Source organism: Cyrtonyx montezumae, unplaced genomic scaffold (genome assembly GCF_038088225.1).
Source record: "Cyrtonyx montezumae isolate F1298 unplaced genomic scaffold, pur_monq_1.0 scaffold_17, whole genome shotgun sequence".
In the NCBI taxonomy this organism is placed as follows: Eukaryota; Metazoa; Chordata; class Aves; order Galliformes; family Odontophoridae; genus Cyrtonyx; species Cyrtonyx montezumae.
In genome coordinates this window covers 22,194,316-22,214,975 of record NW_027071903.1, presented here as the reverse complement: position 1 = coordinate 22,214,975, position 20,660 = coordinate 22,194,316, and the positions used below count along the sequence as shown (strand labels likewise).

General features: G+C 39.0%; 1 protein-coding gene across 7 annotated transcripts in view; it reads left to right on the top strand.

Annotated features, from left to right (window-relative positions):
- The window catches only part of TJP1 (tight junction protein 1), a 154,986-nt gene that overhangs the window by 102,502 nt on the left and 31,824 nt on the right, over positions 1–20,660 (top strand). For 6 of the 7 annotated variants that reach the window (XM_065733761.1, XM_065733758.1, XM_065733757.1 and 3 more), the window contains 7 exons: positions 9,782–9,838; positions 13,851–13,975; positions 14,191–14,293; positions 17,440–17,719; positions 18,345–18,448; positions 19,138–19,306; positions 19,667–19,811. In XM_065733761.1, the coding sequence (XP_065589833.1) occupies positions 9,782–9,838; positions 13,851–13,975; positions 14,191–14,293; positions 17,440–17,719; positions 18,345–18,448; positions 19,138–19,306; positions 19,667–19,811 (983 nt within the window). Of the gene's footprint in view, positions 1–7,253; positions 7,387–9,781; positions 9,839–13,850; positions 13,976–14,190; positions 14,294–17,439; positions 17,720–18,344; positions 18,449–19,137; positions 19,307–19,666; positions 19,812–20,660 lie in introns of those variants that run through there. The other variant, XM_065733760.1, reaches the window with a different exon arrangement.

The window sequence follows — 20,660 nt, the reverse complement described above, 5'->3', positions numbered from 1 at the left end:
TTTCATCTTTATTTATTTATTTATTTATTTATTTTGAGATCTGCAAATTGGAGAAGGTTGTAAAGCAGTGGTATAGGGACAGACAGGGCTGGGATCGCCTCCAGCAGAAATTCAGGGAGGATTACAATCAGGCAGCTGTTTGCACTGGGCGGTAGCTCAGGCTGCATTCATTGCCTCTTGCTCTGACCTACCTCCCCAGTGGAATTGTTTTTGCTCCTGTTTATTCCTACTGCAGCTTCTCATCACCTTAGAAAGGTGTTTCTGGCTTGGGTTTGGTGACACGGGTGTTCCTGCTGCTGTTGCATGTCACTGGAAGGTGAGGAGGGGAAACATGGAAATGTTTTCCTGGTTCTTCCTTGCTTGTGGAGCTGCTGTTATTTTTCTCTTGTGCTTGTTAGGGGCCGTGATGTCTGAGCAGATGGAAGCAGATGATTATTTTACTTTTTTATGGGGGGATAATAAACTGGAAGGTGGAAGAGTATGTGTACATTTTCCATGAAAACATGTTTGTGAAACTTTGGTAACGATGATTCTTGTTTATCTTTCTGAAGGGAAACACCCGTATTTTTCAAACCTCTGGGTGTAGTTAGGGTTAATTTTAAAAACAAACGATAAACGTAGTAGAATTGAAGAAATTGTTTGCTTCCCACTACCTATAGGGTGTGTATGGCAGCGACTACAGGTGCACACTGCTGTGTGTGTTGTGCTTCATCTGCTTCTGTTTTTCACAGTTGATAAATAACCCACCAGAACAGACTTTCATTTCTCTTCTGTTAGTTCCTCCAACTACCTGCTCCTTCTGCACTCAGGAAAGCTGCCAGCCCCATGTCTCCTTGATTCGGTTCAGCTAGCTTTGCAAACAGAGGAGAGCCTGCCCTGAGTGTGAGAGCAGTGCTGAGCTGAGGTTGCTGCTGCTCCCAACCGTTTGTGTTGGCAAGCAGCAGCCCACAGGTCTGCTCTTCCAAGTCTGCTGGTTCTGATGGGACATTTCACTTGAACCCAGCTGCTGCTGTGCCTTGCTCTGCAGCGGTGTTGGGCGCTCACTGGGTTCTCACAAGCCCCATCCTCCCCTTCCCCCAGGTACATTGAAGCTGAACTATTACAATTACTTGCAGTTTTTTTCTTTTTATTAGTAGCCGATAACTTTAATTGATTTGTTCTGCAGACACTAAACAAAAGGGACTGGTAAAAGATAAGCACTTAAGCTGCAGCAATAAGCTGCTTGGGGGACCAGAGTTCATTTGTAGGTCTACAGACTACAGAGCACAGCACAGTGGCTCACTGCAGATGAGGGAAGGACTCTTTTGAATTTAAATACTGGTAGCATGTGCTGGTACTACTTTGACTTTTTTACACTGCATATTTCTCAGCTTGCGGCACTGCTTGATTTTGAGTTAAATCACTGCTGGTTTTAGTTTTGTAGTCAGATGTAAGGACAATGCATTCAGCATGTATACTTTTCTTCAGTTAATAGTTTGTGTTTTCTTAAAAACCTGCTATTTATAGCTAGCAGATTGATGTGCATATGAGACTGAGCAGCAGGTACAGTGAAGTAAATCACTGAAGGGCACTAGATTGTGTCTGCTTAAGCCAGGTGTCTCTTCCCCTTTTGCAGGGAATGTGTTTTGGAAAACTGGGAAAGGAGCACTAGTGTTAAAATGAAGGAATGTGAAAGTGATCTTCTATAGTAGGATGGCACTACTCATCTTTTACAGGGAAAAATGCTGTTCTGCACTCTCCATCCTTACTGATAAGAAAGTGCAGTTATGTTGTCCTTGCTGACAGTTGAGCAAGCTGTGCTGTGAACCTGTGTGCCTGTCCAGGTCTCTGACAAGCTGGGCATTGCTGTGCTCCTCTCATTCTCATCCCTTCTCTCTTCCTGACCACTCATACTTTTCTCATCCTCACTTTAAGGGATAAAAACAGCAAGCTGCTATTCTCCCTGTTTTGCACTATTTGAACCAAACCGTTTATTACTATTGGCTCCGTATTCCAGAGTCACTAACAACCTTTAACTAACCCTAATTAACACTGTTTCCTCATTTTTCAAGTCTTGTGTTTGTGTCCTTAGCTCTTCATTTACCTCCTTTGAATGTGCAAAGTTAATGTAAGCTTTGAACTAACTACAGTGTGTGCTGCAGGTGCTTTAGTAACTGTGTGGCTGCTGAAATGGAGTCTTCCTAACTGGCTGTTCTCTGAAATTAGGGTGCTGGAAGTCACCGGAATGCCTGGTTGTCACCAGCCCAAAACTTTGTAATAGTGATAGATGATGTTCAGAGAAAGTAACATAGTACCTGTTTCCAGGAAAAACTAACGTACTTGTCATTTCATGTGTGGTGTTGTCCAACTTGAAGATGGCACAGCATCTGTGAATTGAAGGATCGTGCAAGCCTCTTAAATGTGTGTTCGGTCTGAGTGATGCCAGAAAGCTCTGAGTAGTATGTTGGAAAAACAGCTGACTTCATCTTTGGGGGATACTGTTGCCACTCCAGAGGCTCTGGTTTGGCAGATCCTGAGAGTGAACAGCTGAAGTGGATGTTTACCTGGTGCAGTGCGGGGTAACTGAGTAATGATCTTCTGGAGGAGAAGCAAAGTCACAGCATTCTTGCTTCCAGTGAGATTCTTGAGCATTGACTGCTGCTCTGATCTCCAGCTACGTGTTTGTAACTTTCGGTGTCAGTTGTGTACACTTGTATTCAGGTACAGGAAGCTGATTTAAGTTTCCTAAATAAAACTAAAAGTGTATGATTAAGTTTTCTTGCACGATGATGAGAAAACTGATGAGAAACCAACTCAGAATCAGCTACATGTGGCCATGTACACATACAGAAATGTAACAAGGGAGCAGAAGGAAGGGTTATTTCTGAGAATGGAAACTATTTGCAGGGCAAGGTGTGCTGCTGAAGCAGTTATTTGTGCTAAAAGGGTGCTTTTCAGGCTGCACCTGGAGATGCAAAGAGTTAAAACATTAGATGTTTTTTCTCGAGGATCTTGTGTTTGAACTGATAGAAATTCACATCTGAGCTAAAGCTCATCTCTAAAGAGAAAATGGATGCTTTCAGCAGTACAGGAAAACTGTATCCTAGTTTTTTTGAATCTTTGTCTGAATAATGCCGACCTCAGTAATATAATGGAGAAATTGCTTTAAGAAAGTTTAAAAAAAAAAAAAGAAAAAGAAAAAAGCCTACATCTGTCAGTGACACCACCACTCCTTCTAAAAACAAAGTCAAGATGATAAGTTGTATGGTGTATTTCTATTCTGATGTGAATTTGGTTCCATTTTGCTAGTGTACTAGCTTGAAAGTCATGAACTTTGAAATGCTGCTTGCCAGCACTTGGGACTTTGTGATCCTACATGATTTCATTGCCAGCTGGAAAGCAAAATGGAAAGAAGCAAAACAAATGGATCCCAAATTCTAAAGCATTTTTCCCACGCCTTAGAGATCGAGAAGCTTGTAAGCTTTGCTTAGCTGATGGCAGATACTGTTACCAGGATGCTTGAGTGCTTTTCTTCAGTATCTGAAGTAACCTGCCCCAAGATCATTGAGATGTTGGGGTCTTTATGTTCTGGTTTGGTTTGCCTTACTACAGATTTCCTGAGTGCCACTGTTCAGCTGTCCAGGAATAATAGCATTCTGCAAGCCTCTGTCAGAAAAACTTCTATAAATACTGGGATATATCTGGACCTCTAATCCAGTTTTGCTGCTTTTTTTTTTTAATTTTTTAATTTTCTTTCTACCAAAAATGCATTATTTTCCCTTTAGCTTCTGTGTATTTTTCTCATTTGAGGATTTCTTGTATGTCCAAGAACAGCTTCTGAAGTAGAATCTGCTGCTTTATGCATTGCCTCTGTGAGCAACAGTAGCCAAGGAAAACTTGGCTGGGTGAGGCTTGGACCTGAGTGGCTGTTCTGAGAAAGGGAGTCATGCTAAAAGAGATGAAGTTCAGTATTACATGGGATGAGTTAAGTATTGAGCTGCATTTTTAGTTTGGAGGATTTTGCTGACACACAGAGCAAAAATGACTTGTACAAAGAGTCGTCTGGAAAAGTAGCAGAAATGATGAGTTATTAGGAAAATGCTGTATATACATGTGAAAAGAAATACAGCAAAGTCATCTCAAAAATCTTAGAGTGGGAAGCAGTGGAAAACATTAAGGTAATATAACATGGAGAGGTGTGTAGTTGTGGGTACACCTGTTGAGTTGAACAGAAGGTTGAAAGAAACTTAGCTATTAGCTAAAAATAGGTTTGGTCCTAGTTTTCTTGTCACAGGTGTACTTTGTGATGGAAGAGATGGCTTTTTGTGTTGTCCAGGCAGTAGGCCAGTACTGGTGTAGTAGAGACCTCACTAAAATGAGCTGCTTTAAGAATTTCACCTTTTTAGTTTGGGTAGCATGTTTTCAGCTGATGAGCTTTAGTGTTTGTCTACTTTTAGTACACATAGAGCAACATTTTTTCATGTAATTTACGCAACTATTTTCTTTCTTCTAGTTTTTCTGATGTAAGAGATCAAATACTCTGTATGTACCTCATCTTGTGTGGACTGGTTTGTCCCAGGCCCTGGCAGGGCTCTGCTCAGTGTGCTCAGCAGCTTCCTCCCACCTTACCAGCACCAGCTGTGGTGGTCTGGGTTGACAGTCCTTGATTTCAGTTTCAGTTCACTTGGATACCAAGTTCTGGAACTTTCTCCACAAAGATGAATATAAACGTACAGGCTGTTAGGTTGTGCTCTGTAGCCAGCACATCTTCAGGAGGTGACCTGAGGAATATGCAGGTATTTGAAACAGATATTTACCTTCCTAGGTATTTAGCACATCTATTCAGGAGATTACAGTTGGTATTTCTGTTTCTGAAAGAGACCACTGGTTGTTACTTCCATGGCTGTAGATACAAGCAGGTGAGGCTCAGGACTGCCTTGTCAGCTTCCATGGTGAGTGAGAATTATCCACGTAGGACAATTGGAACAAAGCTGTTGGAGTGTATGGTGGTTGTAGTGTAAGTAGTAAGGACAAAGGTGAGTGTCTGCAGGAAGTCCTCCTGGTTGGTGCTGGAAACAGTGCACTGCTCAGAGTATGTGCTGAGAGATGGTGTGTTTGGGGAGGAAATGACCTTTTCATTTTCTGCTCTACACTGGCTGAGGAGGATTCTGTTTCCTTCTGTGAACTTCCTCAGGAAGCCATTGTTTGGGATATTGGCTTAGGGTATAGGTAACTTTTTTTTTTAAGTGAATGATGAGTATAATCCACTAGTTAGGCAAACCTGCAGAAATTCTTCCAACAGCTCCAAATGCTGGTTGTTACAGTATAGGCTTTATTCTTGTTCCCTGAAGTGCAATCAAAATGGATTGATTTGGCATTTAACCTCTAGAATTCAGCAACAGAATTCTGTTGAACTTCAAAAGTTGACTTCTCTGAAGAGTAATTCTGAGAATTAATTTTTGAAGCTAAATAGAAATACTAATTATTTTTTTTCCATCATTTGATGCAGTCCATCACAGTTGGTTCTTTTTTTTTTCCCCAGGGTCTCAAATCAGGAAGTAGTTTCTCAAAGTTACTGTGACCTTTTCTTCTAGGAAAATTAGAAATGCTTTTACAGGTCAGCATTTTATTAGAGGTAAAGGTAGACAGAAACTACAGCATGGTGCTGTAAGGTTGATACTCTGCATGTAATGCGTCGAAACTTGTTCATAATTGAGCAAAATGTCACTGTAAACTTAATCCATCCTTCTTGACACAGTTAATTTTGTTTGCAGAAGCAGTTCAGGTGAAACAGGAATGCTGGTTCCTCTTGTAAGCTCCCTTAAACTTGCAAAGAAACTGGGAAAGTTTCTTCTGGCTCTGATTGCAAAAGCACATGGGAGCTTTGGCCTCCATCTAGCAGTCTTCAAGGTGCAAAAGTCTGAAGAAGTGAGTGTTGCAGTGGAAGAAACTTCACTGCAGGAACCTTGCATTATTTTTAGGCATGACATACTAGCTTCTCTAGCTGTGAATTGCATCTTTCCAAATGTAAACTTGAACTCTTCTGCAGCCTGTGGGTAGACCTGGTGCTGCTGCTGGTCACAGCTTTCCCAGCTGCAGGAGAGGTGAATTGAACCATGCTGTCCCAGAAGCATGGCGACACCAGCACTCAGCAAGGCTTTTGTTCCTCGGTGGTGCTTGGAAGAAATATCTTGATGCATAAGTACAGAGCTACTCCCTTGGGAAAATTGTATTGTTTGTGTATTCATGAATCCAGAAATGCAAAGAGTGACAGAGGCATATTTAAAAAAAAAAAAAGCATGGAAGGGACAAAAGTGGGGGGAGGAGGAAGGATCAGGGGAAGAAAACAACAACCTTAGAAAAGTAGCAAAGAAATGTGGTGGATAGGGGAACAAAAGAAGTCTCATCTTTTGAAGGACCCTTAGCCCACAGAGGGTGCTTCATGGAAGGATGTTTAGTTAGGTGAACTTATATCTCAGAGCATACCAAAGATCAAGAACTTCAGCTATTTGCATATTGATGAATTGCAATCTCGTGTATCTTTATTCTTGCAAACAAACAGAAGAGACAGATTCAGGTGCCATTTACAAAACTGGTGGTGCTGCTGATTGTTTACATAAAGGTGTTTCAAATGAGTTTAAGGGAACTTTGATTTAGTAAAGCATAAGTATAAAGTAAACTATTCTTTTTCATGCTTACTATAACTATTAACTATCTTTCCCTTCCAGTTTCTCATAGAGAGCCACAGCCAGTATAGATACAGTGTGAGTCCACAGATTTATTTGGCCTCTTGAATTACAAAGATTCTTAATGGTTTCTGTTGAGATACTCCAGTCCTAGATTGTAGCATCTCATTGTCATATTCCTGGTTTCTAGGTGGTGTGTATTTGCTTTCCTGCTGTGAGTCAGCTTGTTTTCTCCAAATCAATATTGGTAATCCTATCTTGAATACCAAGTTGGCACCAGCATCCAGCAGGGCTGGCACCATCACTGCTAGCTTACACCGTCTGCCTCCACCTCTTAATTTATAGCTGCTTTTTCTACAGACTTGGGAATTACTTATATCTTCACAAGGTGTTTGAAATTCGTATGTTCCATGCAGAATACAGCATTAGTGTGCCTGTGTCTGAGAGCAGCATCTCAACAGAGACCCAGGCTGATGGAGAGCAGCAAGAGCTAGTTCTTCTGCCTCAGCTGTCAGCCCCTGGTAGGGTGAGCACCTCCGTGAGCCTTTATCAGACATCTCAGTCTTCTGTGAGTGAAAGCAGTTCCTCACTGATGAGAAGCAAACTCAAAGTAGCTTGTGTTAAAGCCAGCAACTCACCTCAGGCTGCCTTTGAACTGTTTTAACTGCTCTGGATTGGACTGTTTGGGCATGCAGAAAGGATGAAAATCATGTATTACAAGGTTTGCTATCTGACTAATGGATATTTGATGTTTCCGACTCTTGTGAATTTGAAATGAATGTAGTAGCAAAATCTGGGGAGGCAGTAGATGAGGAGATTGCTTTAGTGAAAAACGGGGCAGGATGGAAGTGGAAAGACTGAGCTACAGTAAGGAAAACAGAATTGGAAAGAAAAGTTAGAAACTGTATCTCAGCCACTTTGAGAAAGAAAAGTGGATTGAGCTGTGTGACAGCAAGTGGGGCTTGAGAGTTTGCTTTGTTTTCCTATGAGGTATGGAGTTTTATTTCTCAGAAACATGTTGTGTTGGCCAGTTTAATATTTCTCATTCATGGTAAATTCACCAGTTTGTCTTGAATCTTTCCCACTTCAGTACTGCTGGTTCTCCCAGCTCCAGTAGGAGCAGTGCTTAGCTGAATAACTGGATGTTATCAGCCTTTGCCATGTCCATGAGCAGGCGGTGTGTTTGTGCTGTGCCTTTGGGTGCCCTGCTGCAAAGCTGGCAGCCCTGGAGGTCTGCTACCTGTTATTTCAGTGGCACAAGCCGACCTGTAGGCAGGTGCTCCAGCTGCACATCGAGGGGTGCACCTCTGTGATGTGCCTGGAACAGGTGATGTTAGTGAGCTGTTAGATTCATTTCTCTGCTAACTAGACTCACCTGATGCAGGTAGGGCTGAGCTGCACACTTTGGTTAAAGTGTCTATTGCCGCTTGTACATAGGTTGTTCTTGTCCTCCTGTTTCACCTTTTTCTGAATAAGTTTATTAAATAACTTCTTCTGGAAGTTTACATGTAGAGATAATTCTTCATTTGTTGTGGAGATGTTTAGCCAGAGAAATTCTTGCCAAAGCTAAGACAGAATGAGAGCATCACAAATGGGGAAGGAAATCAGTATTCATTAACCGTTTAGCAAGTGGAACGGTCTATTTTGTTTCAAAGATGGCACCGTTTGAGGAAGCTGTTGCTGTTCTAAGAGCCATCAGTGTGTTTCTAAAATACTTAGCTGGAAGGAAGGAATCTAGGCTAGGGCTCCAATTGTGTTAATTTCTAATGCAAAGGAGCACCACCGTGCTGAGCGGGGGCACCGACAGAAGGTGTTTGCCAATTAAGTTGCACCAATGCTTTTAGGAGAAGTGAACCCTGAAAGAGAAATGAGCTGTAATGTAATGCCTCCAAACGGTTGAAATTGGAGCACAAAATGCAAAGGGAAAAAGATGTACAGCTTTCTGGGGTCATGAGAAGAGCTCGCTTGTTAAATGTACTTGCAAATTCTGGTGTTACAGAAATGGATTAAGTTTTCATAGGTATTCATTGTGTGAGTAAATATTCCTGATGCAGTGCTCTGTAATTATATGGAACTAAACGAAAAGTTGGGAGCGTTTCTGTTGTAATGGAAATGTAAATGTAATGTTTCTGTGTTACTGTAATGATGGCTGTGTTTTTTGAAAATGTGCTTCTCTCTCTGGTTGGCTTCAGAAATGTTTCTGCTGTGATTCTATGCTTAGTGGATTGCTTGCTTTTGTGAGAGGGTGGGTATGGAGCGAAGCACTGGGCACTGCCTATGGAAAGGCAGAGAAGGTAGCGGCAGGGCAGCAGAGCTCCTGCTGCTTGCTCTGTGCCTCCTGCCTCACTACCTGTTTCCAGAGCTTTGAATCTTCCAGTTTTAACATCCCCCAGCCCATCTTCTCTTTTCCAAATGTTTCCTGAAGCACATTTAGTGCAAGTGTCTGCCCTTTTAAGTGGAAATGCAAGTATGTAAATACTGCCATAATGGTACTGTTTAATGCTGTTCCTTTTCTGAGACTTCATTTATTTCTGTGGTACTATGGCCTTGACTGAAGAAATCAGTGTACACTGAACTGCAGTCTGTTAAGTGACCTGTAAGCATAACACAGTTGCTCGGGTACTCTGATCTACATAGTGAGGTGCCCATGACAAGTTGGTGGTGATCTGCATACAACTGTAGAACAAGCGGAAGGCAGAATGTTCAGAAAGTGTCAAGTGTGAAAGCTAGTATGTTATACATGTGATCATAGTGGAAAACTGAAAGCGGGCATTGGACCTTACTTAATGAAGTACTTAATGTGCTTAATGAACAACCTAGAGAGGCTGCATTCCATGTTTCTTGTAGTTCATCCCTTTAAACTTAGTTTCAACATTAGTGACATACACAATGGTTAGAAATTTCACATCCGTTACGTTCTGCTCCCTGACCAAGAGCACAGGAAGTTCAGATGTGACATAAAGGCAGGAAATATCTAACAAGTGAGCCAACTCAATATGAATATTGACGTTCATTTTGAGTACAAGTTCCTATCTGTGATACTATGCAGTTATTACAGCTATGCAGTGTATGCTATACAGTGAAATCTGATCAGTGTTTTCTCTCTCTCTCCTTAGAGTGCAACAATGGAAGAAACAGCTATATGGGAACAGCACACGGTGACTCTTCACAGGGTAAGCTAATACAGTTGGTTGTGTGTGCCTGACTCAGGATGCTGGTAGGCTTTGAAAACAATAGGAAAAAGCCAGATGTCAGGAAGTGGAAGAGAAGGAAACTGTCCTGTCCCTTTGTTTAAATTTAGAAGTGTTGTAAAAGCTCTGTGTGATAGCAGTTCTATTTCATCCATTTGTTTCAGTTGAAATTTCTGAAATGAGCCTGCCTTCAAACACTTCTGCACGTAACTGAAAGCAGTTAGAAATTAAAGGGTTCATGTGTTAAAGGTTGTACAGAAACTATACTGATTGTTTTACAATTTGAGTTGCAAAGGCTTGAAGCAATGTAGTTGAATACAACCAAATGTATTCAAAGCTGTCTGATGTGATTATCAATTCCTGAAATCAGCGTTGAAAATAGTGGTTGGATGGTCAGAATATACGCTTTATACGAGATGTGTAGTAGTGATTAGTGAATGGAGACAGTTTCGACATTTATAGCTTTTCTTATTTGAGCTACTTTTAAGCTGAACCAGTTTCTGATGTAGCTGTCATAAAACTGTACAAGAGAGGCAGTCAGTAAATAAGTAAAAATGAAAATACATACTGCTACTTTTCTAGCTGACTCTAAAGTTTATGGCTTTACAGCTTGGCAGGCCAAAAAGTGCTTAACAAGTGTTCTTATTTCTGGAAGTAACTCCCCCTGTTATTTTCTCCTGGAAGCTGTGCAGTCACACCATGAAACTTTTTAAGCTCAGCTTTCTTTTTCTTTCTTTCTTTTTTTTTAACTTACTGTTGATTAAAGCAGTGCTGGTTTTACTGAGAAATGAAAAATCCTGTAGCAGTACAAGTTCAGATGGTAGACTTAATGATAGCTGAGTTTTTCTGGAAAGAGAAATTCTGATTAATCTAAGCAATAACTTCAGTGAAACATGAAGGTGGGTTCAATCAGTGTACAAAGGAATAATGAAACACTGTAGTAGGTTTTGTCTGGCAAATGTTAAACAAATAAAAGGTTAAAATTTATTCTCAGTGCTGTGAAGAGCTTTTCAAGATATCTGACTGTGTACTTGTTTGCTAAGCTTTAGACTTTTTTTGTGACGTTCTTGTTTTAAGTTATCAAGTAAATTAAGTTATTTTGGCTTATAGTTGTAAGAAAAGAAGTGCAGCCAAATTCGTTGCATTCTGATATATAGAAGCTAGTTGGTTTTGAATAGTCTCAAAACAACACTTTAGAGTGAGTATTTCTGTGTGAGTTGATCTGTTGCCCTCTGCTGAGCTACAGAACTGCTGGAGACGATCCATTGTCTGCCACCTAATGCACTTCGAAGAGCTGAACTTGCTTTGTTTAATAAGAGATGCTGAAAAGTCACTGTGCTTTTTATTATTTTGGCTTCGCTGAGGGCAGTAAGCTGCCTGTAGTGAATGGGCTGCCACTAAACCTCTGATGAACTTGTAGAGTAGCTGCAAGTTAGGCATTACAGTGTTGGCTTCCAGTTTTTTGGGGATATTTTTGGTGCTGTTAGTAATTTTATTTTCAGTATGCCTGCAAAGGTCTTGTACCTTTTAAATTCATTTGGTCAATATTTGCCCTGGAACTGAAGGTAGACAAGTCACTGGAAAATCTGGTTGAGAATAAAACTTGGGTAAGTCCCCTTGGAAGATGCAGAGAAGTGCAGAGATGTCAGCACAGTGGCAAGGAGACCTTTGGTGCCTCTTCACTGTGCCCGAAGGAAGCTAGTGCAGTGTGACATCTTGTTCATTTCAGTTTGCTGTTGCTTAACGTATTTATTTAATCAAAACTAGTTAAAAGGGATAACTTCTGTTATAATTGCCAGCTTTGAAAATAAAGTTTAAGTAATTTTTATGTGTGTGTTAGCAAAGGTACACAGAATGTTCTTGACTGTTTTTTCCTGTTCTGAGAGTTGTTTCTGTTCTGTTGGTAATTCCAACTCTGGCAGCTTTTTATTTTTAACCTGTGTTGTGCTCTGCTATAACTCCATTGCACCTGTCCATAGTCTTTAGAGTATTAGAAGATTTAAAGAGAAGGGAGTGCTTTATGTAGGTAGGAAGTTCGTGTTGAAGAATGCCTTCTCTCATGTCCTCTTGTAGGGTTTCTTCCTATTACCTTTGCCTTCAAGAGATGTCATTACAAATTAGAGACTGAGTGCTCTTAATCCCTGTAGTTGCAGTATACGTGTGTCAGTTCAGATGCTTTGCCATGGTTCAGACATGAGATGTTTAATTTTTTAAAGCAGTTTCGATCCATCTGTTTCAGGTATCTTCCAGAGCCTGTAATGGAGCATAGAAGAGATCTGACTGTGCTGTTATTTAACTTGGCAGTTAGTGAATTCCAGCACTGTTGTCAAAAGATGTACTGCAAACTTCTTTGGTGGAGGAAAAGTTATAACCAATTATTTTCTTCCATTTGTTTACCGTGCTTGTAAATTTGTGGGCTGTTAGATGGCTCTTAAGAGACCGAGCCAGCCTCAAATTCAGTTAAAGCTTACCAGTAAGTACAGTTTCTTTTAGTGAGAGATGTGTATTTTTATATTCTTAAGTGTAAGTGGTCCTAAGAAAGGGCCATGCACTTCTTGTTTGATGCAGGATTTCTTTCATCCTTGGAATTCAAGTTCTGTGTTTAAGTGTTAGATGAGTTGCTTAACCCCATGAAAGAAAAATGATGTGTACGCTTTCTTCTGCCATGCTGCCTTACTGTGGGAGAGCAGAATAGCACAGCCCTTCCTTGTGTTGCTGTTACGTCACCTGATGGGAGTTTGTGAAGTGGCACATTACAGATAAATAAAAGGCAACTTTAGCAAGATGCACGTTTACATCTCAGAATCTGTAGTGATTATCTGGTTGTCTCCCTTCTCGATTTGGAGGTTTTTTCTAAGAACTAGGTTCAGTTTTACAACTGAGAGCAGTTCAGTTTATTCCTTATCTTTAGGTTGATGTTAGGCAGTGGAATAAATGAGAAGTGGTGGGCAGAAGGTATGTGAAGCTTTCTGTATTTGAGCTTGTACATTTTACAGAAAATGCAGGTTTTGGTTTGTGCTTTTCAGTTTGTGTCGTCTCTTAAGCCGTCATATTCATACTGTTAGACAGCCTTTCTCAGAGTGGTGCTCTTTTTTGACAGCTGCCAGTGTATGAGACTGCATTGTTTCAGGCTTGATGAGAAGCACATTGTAACAGTGAAGCATGAAACTTGTCCTTTTGCTTTAGTTGATTTAGTTTGCGAATCTCCTCAAAGAAAAAAAAACAGAATTATAAGCAGCAAGATAGGCTTACAGTGTGTTGCTGAATTCACGTGATGATTGTATGTCTTTTCGTGAGCAAAGAAGGATTTTTTCATGCATCTTTATGATTTAAGGATGGGTAGATCTTTTTCATTTAAATGAAATTTGACATAAAGGTCTTCATTTCTTTTCTGCCTCCCTCTTCCCGCTCAAGTACAGTGCAAACTGAATTCTGTTTCTTACAGTAATCGAAAACTGTAAGAAGTAACAGCAGCATGAGAAAGGGGAGAAATGTTTCCTTTGCAAGTGTTACTGTTCTGAAAAGTTCCTCGTTGCGTGTTCTTATAGGCTGTTATATATATTTGCTTTGAGAACTTATTAAAAAATGAATAAAAAAGCAACCTGCAGCTCTGGTTCTGAGTGGTCATTATGAGCCTTTATCCTGTCCTCTTGCATGGCACAGCGTTTCACTTAGTGATTCTTGAAACTCAGCCATGATTGCTGGTTGATCTGGCTGGAATGTGTTTGAAAAGATGTTCTGTCTTCCTTGAAGGAATTGAAGTATGTGTAAAAAGAAAGCTGTTAAGGTATGCCCCTACACAACTATTAAATCAACCTTACTTTAATTTTTACTCTTAATTTCTTAATTGTTTTCTTTGTGGCTTGCATAGCACTGTGTGGTTTGTTAATCCTTCTTCCAAAAAGTTGTATTCTTCTCCGTGTTTTATGCAGAAATGTGAATTGTTACTATATGAATAGCATTAAGTAAAATCACTTCTCTTGTTGCATTGTAGGCTCCTGGATTTGGGTTTGGTATTGCAATATCTGGAGGAAGAGATAATCCTCACTTTCAGAGTGGTGAGACCTCAATAGTTATTTCTGATGTGCTGAAAGGAGGCCCAGCAGAAGGACTGCTACAGTAAGTGCCAAACTACAGCTGCATTCTAATTTGGGGAATTTGTCTTTGTGGTGGTAGCTTAACTTCCTAATTGTATGGCTCTCAAGATATCAATTACTCTTTATATAGTAGGTCTAAACTATGTGTGATTTGTTCAGAGAAGTTGAGCCCTCATTGTTTTCTCCTTGATCCAGTATTTATACTCCACGTTTTCATATTATTTTTTTTTCTTTCAGAGAAAATGACCGTGTTGCAATGGTTAATGGGGTTTCAATGGATAATGTTGAGCATGCATTTGCTGTTCAGCAGCTGAGGAAAAGTGGGAAGAATGCCAAAATCGTAAGTGAATGTCCAAAGATTTAAACACACTTAAATTCAGAAGCTAATGAGCAGAAGTGAAATGGCATAATTTCTGCTGATGTACATACATGATGTGGGGTACTTGAATGATACGTACCTGAAGGATGCTTCGGGTTTAAGGAGTCATTACGACATGGTTATCACAAGTCACCCAGATTGTTGTATCTTAACATGTGAACACTGTTTGGTTAGCATGGCAATAAATAATATTCTTTGTAGTGGAGTTGTCCTCAGGTTGTTCAATTCTTGGCTTTGTTTAATGTTTCTTTTCTTTACCTAGTGCTCTTTTATCAAGTTTTTCACTGGCACTGTATGCTAAAAAATCTTTACCTACTATTTGTGCATGAATGTAGTCCTTAAACTCAGCAAACAGTGTGCCAAAGTAAAGTATAATTACCTTAATTCCTATAATTTTGTAAGCTTATTCAAAGTGCCTGGCTGGCTTTTGAACTTAGCAAAACAGAGCAGATGATCATAAGAGGGCAGTAATCTGTTTTTCTCCAGAAGCTTGAGTAATTTTTTTTTATACCGTGGAAAAAGTAGAACGCAATAATCACTATGTTTAACTTCTTAATTTAGGAAAATGGGCTTCAGGGGCTTGTAGAAAAACTTCTGTGCTGATAGATTCCAAGTGCTCTTCTGTGCTTTAACAAGGTTGCACAAAATTGTGTCGTGTCTTGCACTTGTGGGTTTAGCAATTATTTAAAGCTTAGAAAAAAATAGAATGTATAGTGAGCTGTGTGTGTGGGTTTTGTAACCTAAATATTTATTGTAGCATTCAGTATTTATATGTTTGGTTGTAGAAATAGTGTTTCCTACACTTATGTGGAGAGAATCAGTGGCAGAACTTCTGTATGAAACTTCATTTATTTGCTATATGTTAAGAAACAAAATCCTGGAGACAGTTGAGTTTTATTCTGGAAACTGCTGTCTGCTTTAGCGCAAACTGACTTTGAACTTTTATCAGGAATGTTCCCTTGTTTCTGTGGCCTACATAAACATAGCTTTAATACTGGCAGACTGCAAAAGTAAAGAGAATTACTGTCAGTAACACACTAAGTATACAATAGATTATTTAGTAAAATAGTTGTCAGCAGTGCCAGTGGCTGACTGGTGAGTTTAAGAAAAGAGAGGGCGTGCAAATATGCAGTGTTATGAAAACAGAGTAGTGTTGCAAAGGCTGCCATTACTACCTTTTTCCTCCTAGTGTAGAAGGAAAACAACTAATATTTCAGTAGATGGCTAAATCAGTTTTCTCGTTTCATTGTTTTGTGGTTTTGTTTGTTTGATTTTGAGAGAATTTCTAATAATCTGTCTCGGTGGTTCTCCTCCCATTAGCTGGGTAGAATTTAATAACTGATGCAGGAAATCAGAGCATTCACAAGTACATCTGTGTTTTCTGTTGAGTTTGGCTTCTAATGTTTAGTACACTTAGCTTTAAGCAGCGTGGAATCTGTTATACCTGAAAGGCAAATTCTGTAAATCAGTCTTGGGGTTTTCTTCTGGACTTCTTACTTGGCTCTAAAATCACTTCATCTCCAAGAAAGGAAGTCTTGAGCTGTGTGGTTGCTTTTTTTTAATATTTGTATCCTGAAATAAGGTCTACAGACTACAGTTTTAAGGGTTTATTTAGACCAAAGTAGATCTGTGTGATCCTATATACAAAACAGTGTAAGTTCTTACTTGGAGTTCATTGATAATCATCTTCAATCATGAGCTCATTACTTTTTTTTTCCATATCATAACAGGTTCTCAGGAGATGTTATTAGAGAGATTGTTCAAAGGCTTATGTCTCTTTAGTGATAATCTTGCTTCATGTGCCCATTTCTCTGGAACAATGTTCTTCAGCAGAGTTAGCTGGTATTGTTTTTCTGTAGATTTAGGCTGTACACATAGCATCATAGAATATCCTGAATTGGAAGGATCCCACAGGGATTATCAAGTCCTACTCCTGGCTCCACATAGGGATTCATTTGTGTAGTCTTATGTCTGAGAGCAGTGTCCAGTTTCTCTTTGAACTTTGTCCACTTGCTGCTGTGACCACTACCCTGGGCAGCCTCTTCTTGGGCCTGGTTGCCCTATGGTGAAGAACCTCTTCCTATTATATCCTGTGTGATAGTCTCCTGATGCAGCTCCATGCCATTGACAGTCAACTTTCTAAGCTCATCTATCTTGTAACTGTTACTAAGGTTTGCTTGTTACCTAACAGACCTCACTCACCTTCACAGATTAGTCCAAATCTATAGCTAATGATGGCAGGACGGGAAGTCTGGAAAATGTCTGTTTTGTAACTGTCACAAAGATATATTTTGTTAAAGACTGGCTAGACATCCTGTGCATCATTTGTATGCCGGGTGTCATGACTATCAGTTTGATTCTGTAAATCTTATGTAACTTTTCCCTTGTGTAAGGGATTCCCTTTGTCATGAGCTTGCAATGATCAAACAGTGATCAAGGGATGAGTGATCAAAAGGAATTTTCACCAGTCTCACTGGGTTAGCAGTCAACATACAGAGAATATTCCTTCTGTAGTAGATCCTCATCTAGTTTTTAAAGAGAAGTTATTAAAATAGGAATTTATATGTAAAAGTTTCCAGTGACATACTAGAAGTGTTTACCTCACCTAGATTGTCCATTAGAATAAGGTAGCTGTTTGTGTAAGTGATTAATTTAAATGGAGATGGATGGGAGCTAAAAGCAGTAGTTAGTTTCGGCCTCCTTGGGAAAGAGCTTGCATCATGTTTTTAACTGCTGTTGTGAAAGAGAAACTAATGTAATTTTAGTGTTAATTTCAATTAATTTCACGTTGACATCAAAACTATGGGCAAAGAATCATTAACAACTCATTACTTCATATTCTCTAAATTTAATAAAGTAGAGGCCTGTTGAGTCTGTTCCATTGATTCACTGATTCACTGCTTGAGGAAAACTCACAGCCCATCTTTATTGCTAAAAGGTTTTCTGTTCCTAGAAGTACAACAGAAACTCACTGAAAAAATTAAAACCACATACGCTAAAAAAACCAACGCAAAAAACACCAACCTTTGTACCAACACAACTGAATGATACGTGAGGCATGCATAAAATGCAGCCAGAGGCTAGTAGTAGCTATTGTTTTGTTGTAGACTATCCGAAGGATGAAGAAAATTCAGATTCCAGTAGCTCGACAGGAACCTGAGCCAGTGTCTGAAAATGAGGATGATAGCTATGATGAAGAGATACGGGATCCAAGAGCCAGCCGTGGTGCTTCCAGTGCCAACAGAAGGCATGAGAAGAGCTGGGTAAGAGACCGAAGTGCAAGCAGAGAAAGAAGCTTATCACCAAGATCTGACAGAAGATCAGTTACTTCCAGTCAGCCTGCAAAACCTACCAAAGTAACACTGGTGAAATCAAGGAAAAATGAAGGTAACTTCCTCAGAATTCTATCGCTAAGAACTTTGCCTGTTTTTAAAGGCCAAATTCATCAATCAGTGTTGTGGTAAAGGCTTCATGAACTTTCTGAATATTGTTTTTATTTGTTTGTCAGTTCCACTAATAGCTAGTTGAAGAACGGAAAGTTGTTGTTGTGTTTCCAGTGCTATTTTTAATGTTCCAATATGTATGACCTTAATTAGGGATGAGTATTTTGTAAGTAAATCTCATTTATATGTCTGATTTGATAGTGGCTACATGCTTTCTGTGTATGTCTGTTGAGTCCTCTTCCTCTTCTTTGAAAGAAAGAAAAATTGTTAGGTAGCATGTATACTGAGCTGCTAAAGACCAGAAATGATTGCAGGTGTCATCAGAAGAGGAGTTGCTGTAACAGTAAATACATAGAGAAATTCCACTAAAAGCCTTTCATGTGCTAAGTTCACTCTTCAGGCTTTCTTTCTTTCTTTCTTTCTTTCTTTCTTTCTTTCTTTATTTATTTATTTATTTATTTATTTAAAGTCTTGTGCAAAACAGTGCTGTAGATCTTTAGATTTTTAAACCTTTTTTAAACTATAATTTCATAATTTTTTTTCTTTTTATTTTCTTCTGTTATATTAAGAGTATGGTCTACGGTTGGCAAGCCACATATTTGTGAAGGAAATATCACAGGACAGCCTTGCAGCAAGAGATGGCAATATTCAGGAAGGAGATGTTGTTCTGAAGGTACAGTAAATTTTGGTGCTGGTTGTTCAGAGGAAAAACTGTTTGATATAATCATTTGTAGAATCAGCTATATATTCTAATAATTGTTAGCAACATGAGTAAATAACCTATTTCAGGGTTCAGTAAATGTAACTCTTCTATTAAAAAAAAAGTAATAAAGCAAGTTTTTTTGTTGGGTGTTATTCCATAGGACTGACTTGATCAAACAGTTCTTATGTAACTAAAGAACCTCACTTCAGATGTATAATTAAAAGTAAAGTGCTTGTGGAGTTGAGCATCACTAAAACATACCTTTAGGTTAAATTTGATTTCTTCTATTAAAGAGGAAAAATAAATAGGAAAAAAGCCATACACAGCAATTTCTATCTCAAAAAAAAGATGTATTCTTGCAACAAATGTTAGTGCAGAAGAACATCCTATTACTTACTCTGCTGTTAGTTCAAAAAAGCATTTTCTAAACAAAAAAAGCTTTTAATTAGTGAGTAGTATAGGTTTTGTGTTTGAAAGATGAAGAGATTTTTTGATGCTGTTGCATTTTGGGTAAGATCTGTTGCTTCAGCATTTAGAGTAAACTGGCAATTTCAACAATCTCTGGATAGTTCTAGATATCATCAGGCAGAAATACAGTTTACTGGAGTTTCACAGTTTTTTTCAGTAAATTTCTATTTGCACTCTTCTTACTGTTCCAGATAAATGGCACAGTGACAGAAAATATGTCCTTAGCAGATGCAAAAACGCTAATTGAAAGGTCCAAAGGCAAGTTGAAGATGGTTGTTCAACGAGATGAACGGGCTACGCTGTTGAATGTCCCTGATCTTTCTGACAGTATTCATTCTGCTAATGCTTCGGAAAGAGATGGTGAGTAGAAACGTGGAATTCCTTGCCTTTGGAAATTCTTTGTTGTGAAGACGTGAAATACTTCAGTGGGGTGAGGTGGGTGGGAAGGATGATAGTAAGAGTAGGATAAATGTGGGTAAATTCCCTTGAACGTGATTTTAAATCTGTACCTTCAAAAAATATATGGAGAGAAAACTACAACTATTTTTCTTGCAATTATACTTTCAGGAATATTGTTTAGTTGTTTTGGAATTAATAAATTTTAACATCTTCATTAGAAAAATAAGTCTCTGCTAAAGCTAAAGCTTATTTCCATTTGAGCAGGTCATGCCACCATTTTGATTACAGTCATTTCATGAAAAAACAACTTTTATTTAACAGACATCTCAGAAATTCAGTCGCTGGCATCAGATCATTCCAACCGATCACATGACAGGCCCCGCCGCAGTCGTTCACGATCTCCTGACCAGAGGTCAGAGCCTTCAGACCATTCCAGACATTCTCCACAGCAGCCCAGCAACGGCAGGTGATGGCAGCATTGTATTATTTTTAAATCAACTATGTAAAGTGACATTTAAGTTGTAGGAGTGCTTGGGTTTATACATTGACCATTGTGATGCACAGTAATGGTAGCGGTAACACGGACTCCTTTCTCTCAGGATGTAACCGACTGTGATTCAAACTTTTTGAGGCTCTGGGGAAATGGAAACGTAAACTTCTGCTTTACCCCTTATTCATAAAAAAAATAATAATAATCTTGGAACATGATTATTATGAATGGTTGTTCAAGTTTAGTGTTATTGAAGAATACACAACTATTGTTTTACTTCACAGGAAAAAAAAGAGTTGCAGCAAACTTACTTGAGCTGACTAGTAGCACAGTTCTAATTGATTGTCCTATTTGGGTAAATTGGAAGTATTGCCTATTTTTTATTTTAATTTTCTTCCGTGCCTTTCTTTGAAAGTTACTAAATCTTTCCAAGAAAGTTTAATTCCTGCAAAATAAGGAGTTTTTCTCAGCAGGTCTAATTTTGGAATGTAGTTTTAAAAATTTGAGTTGGTATTAGGCCATGCATTTGGTAGCTGAAGTCAGTCAGTCAAATTTTACATAAATTCAGAGGTGAATATTGGATGGCTTAGAATATTTCTTTCTGCCATTTCTTCTGAAATGTTAGTATTGATGACTTTTCGCATTTGTGCAGTTTTGTTTTGGAAATAGATACTCTAATTAATGATAGAATGGAAAAAAAGAAAAAAGATTTTAAACATTTTTATAGTATGAGTGCTTCAACTCTAGCACTTACAGCTGACAGAGCAAAAACTGGTACAAATTTCAAATTCAGAGCCTGTATTTTAAAATAATACTAAAAGTTTT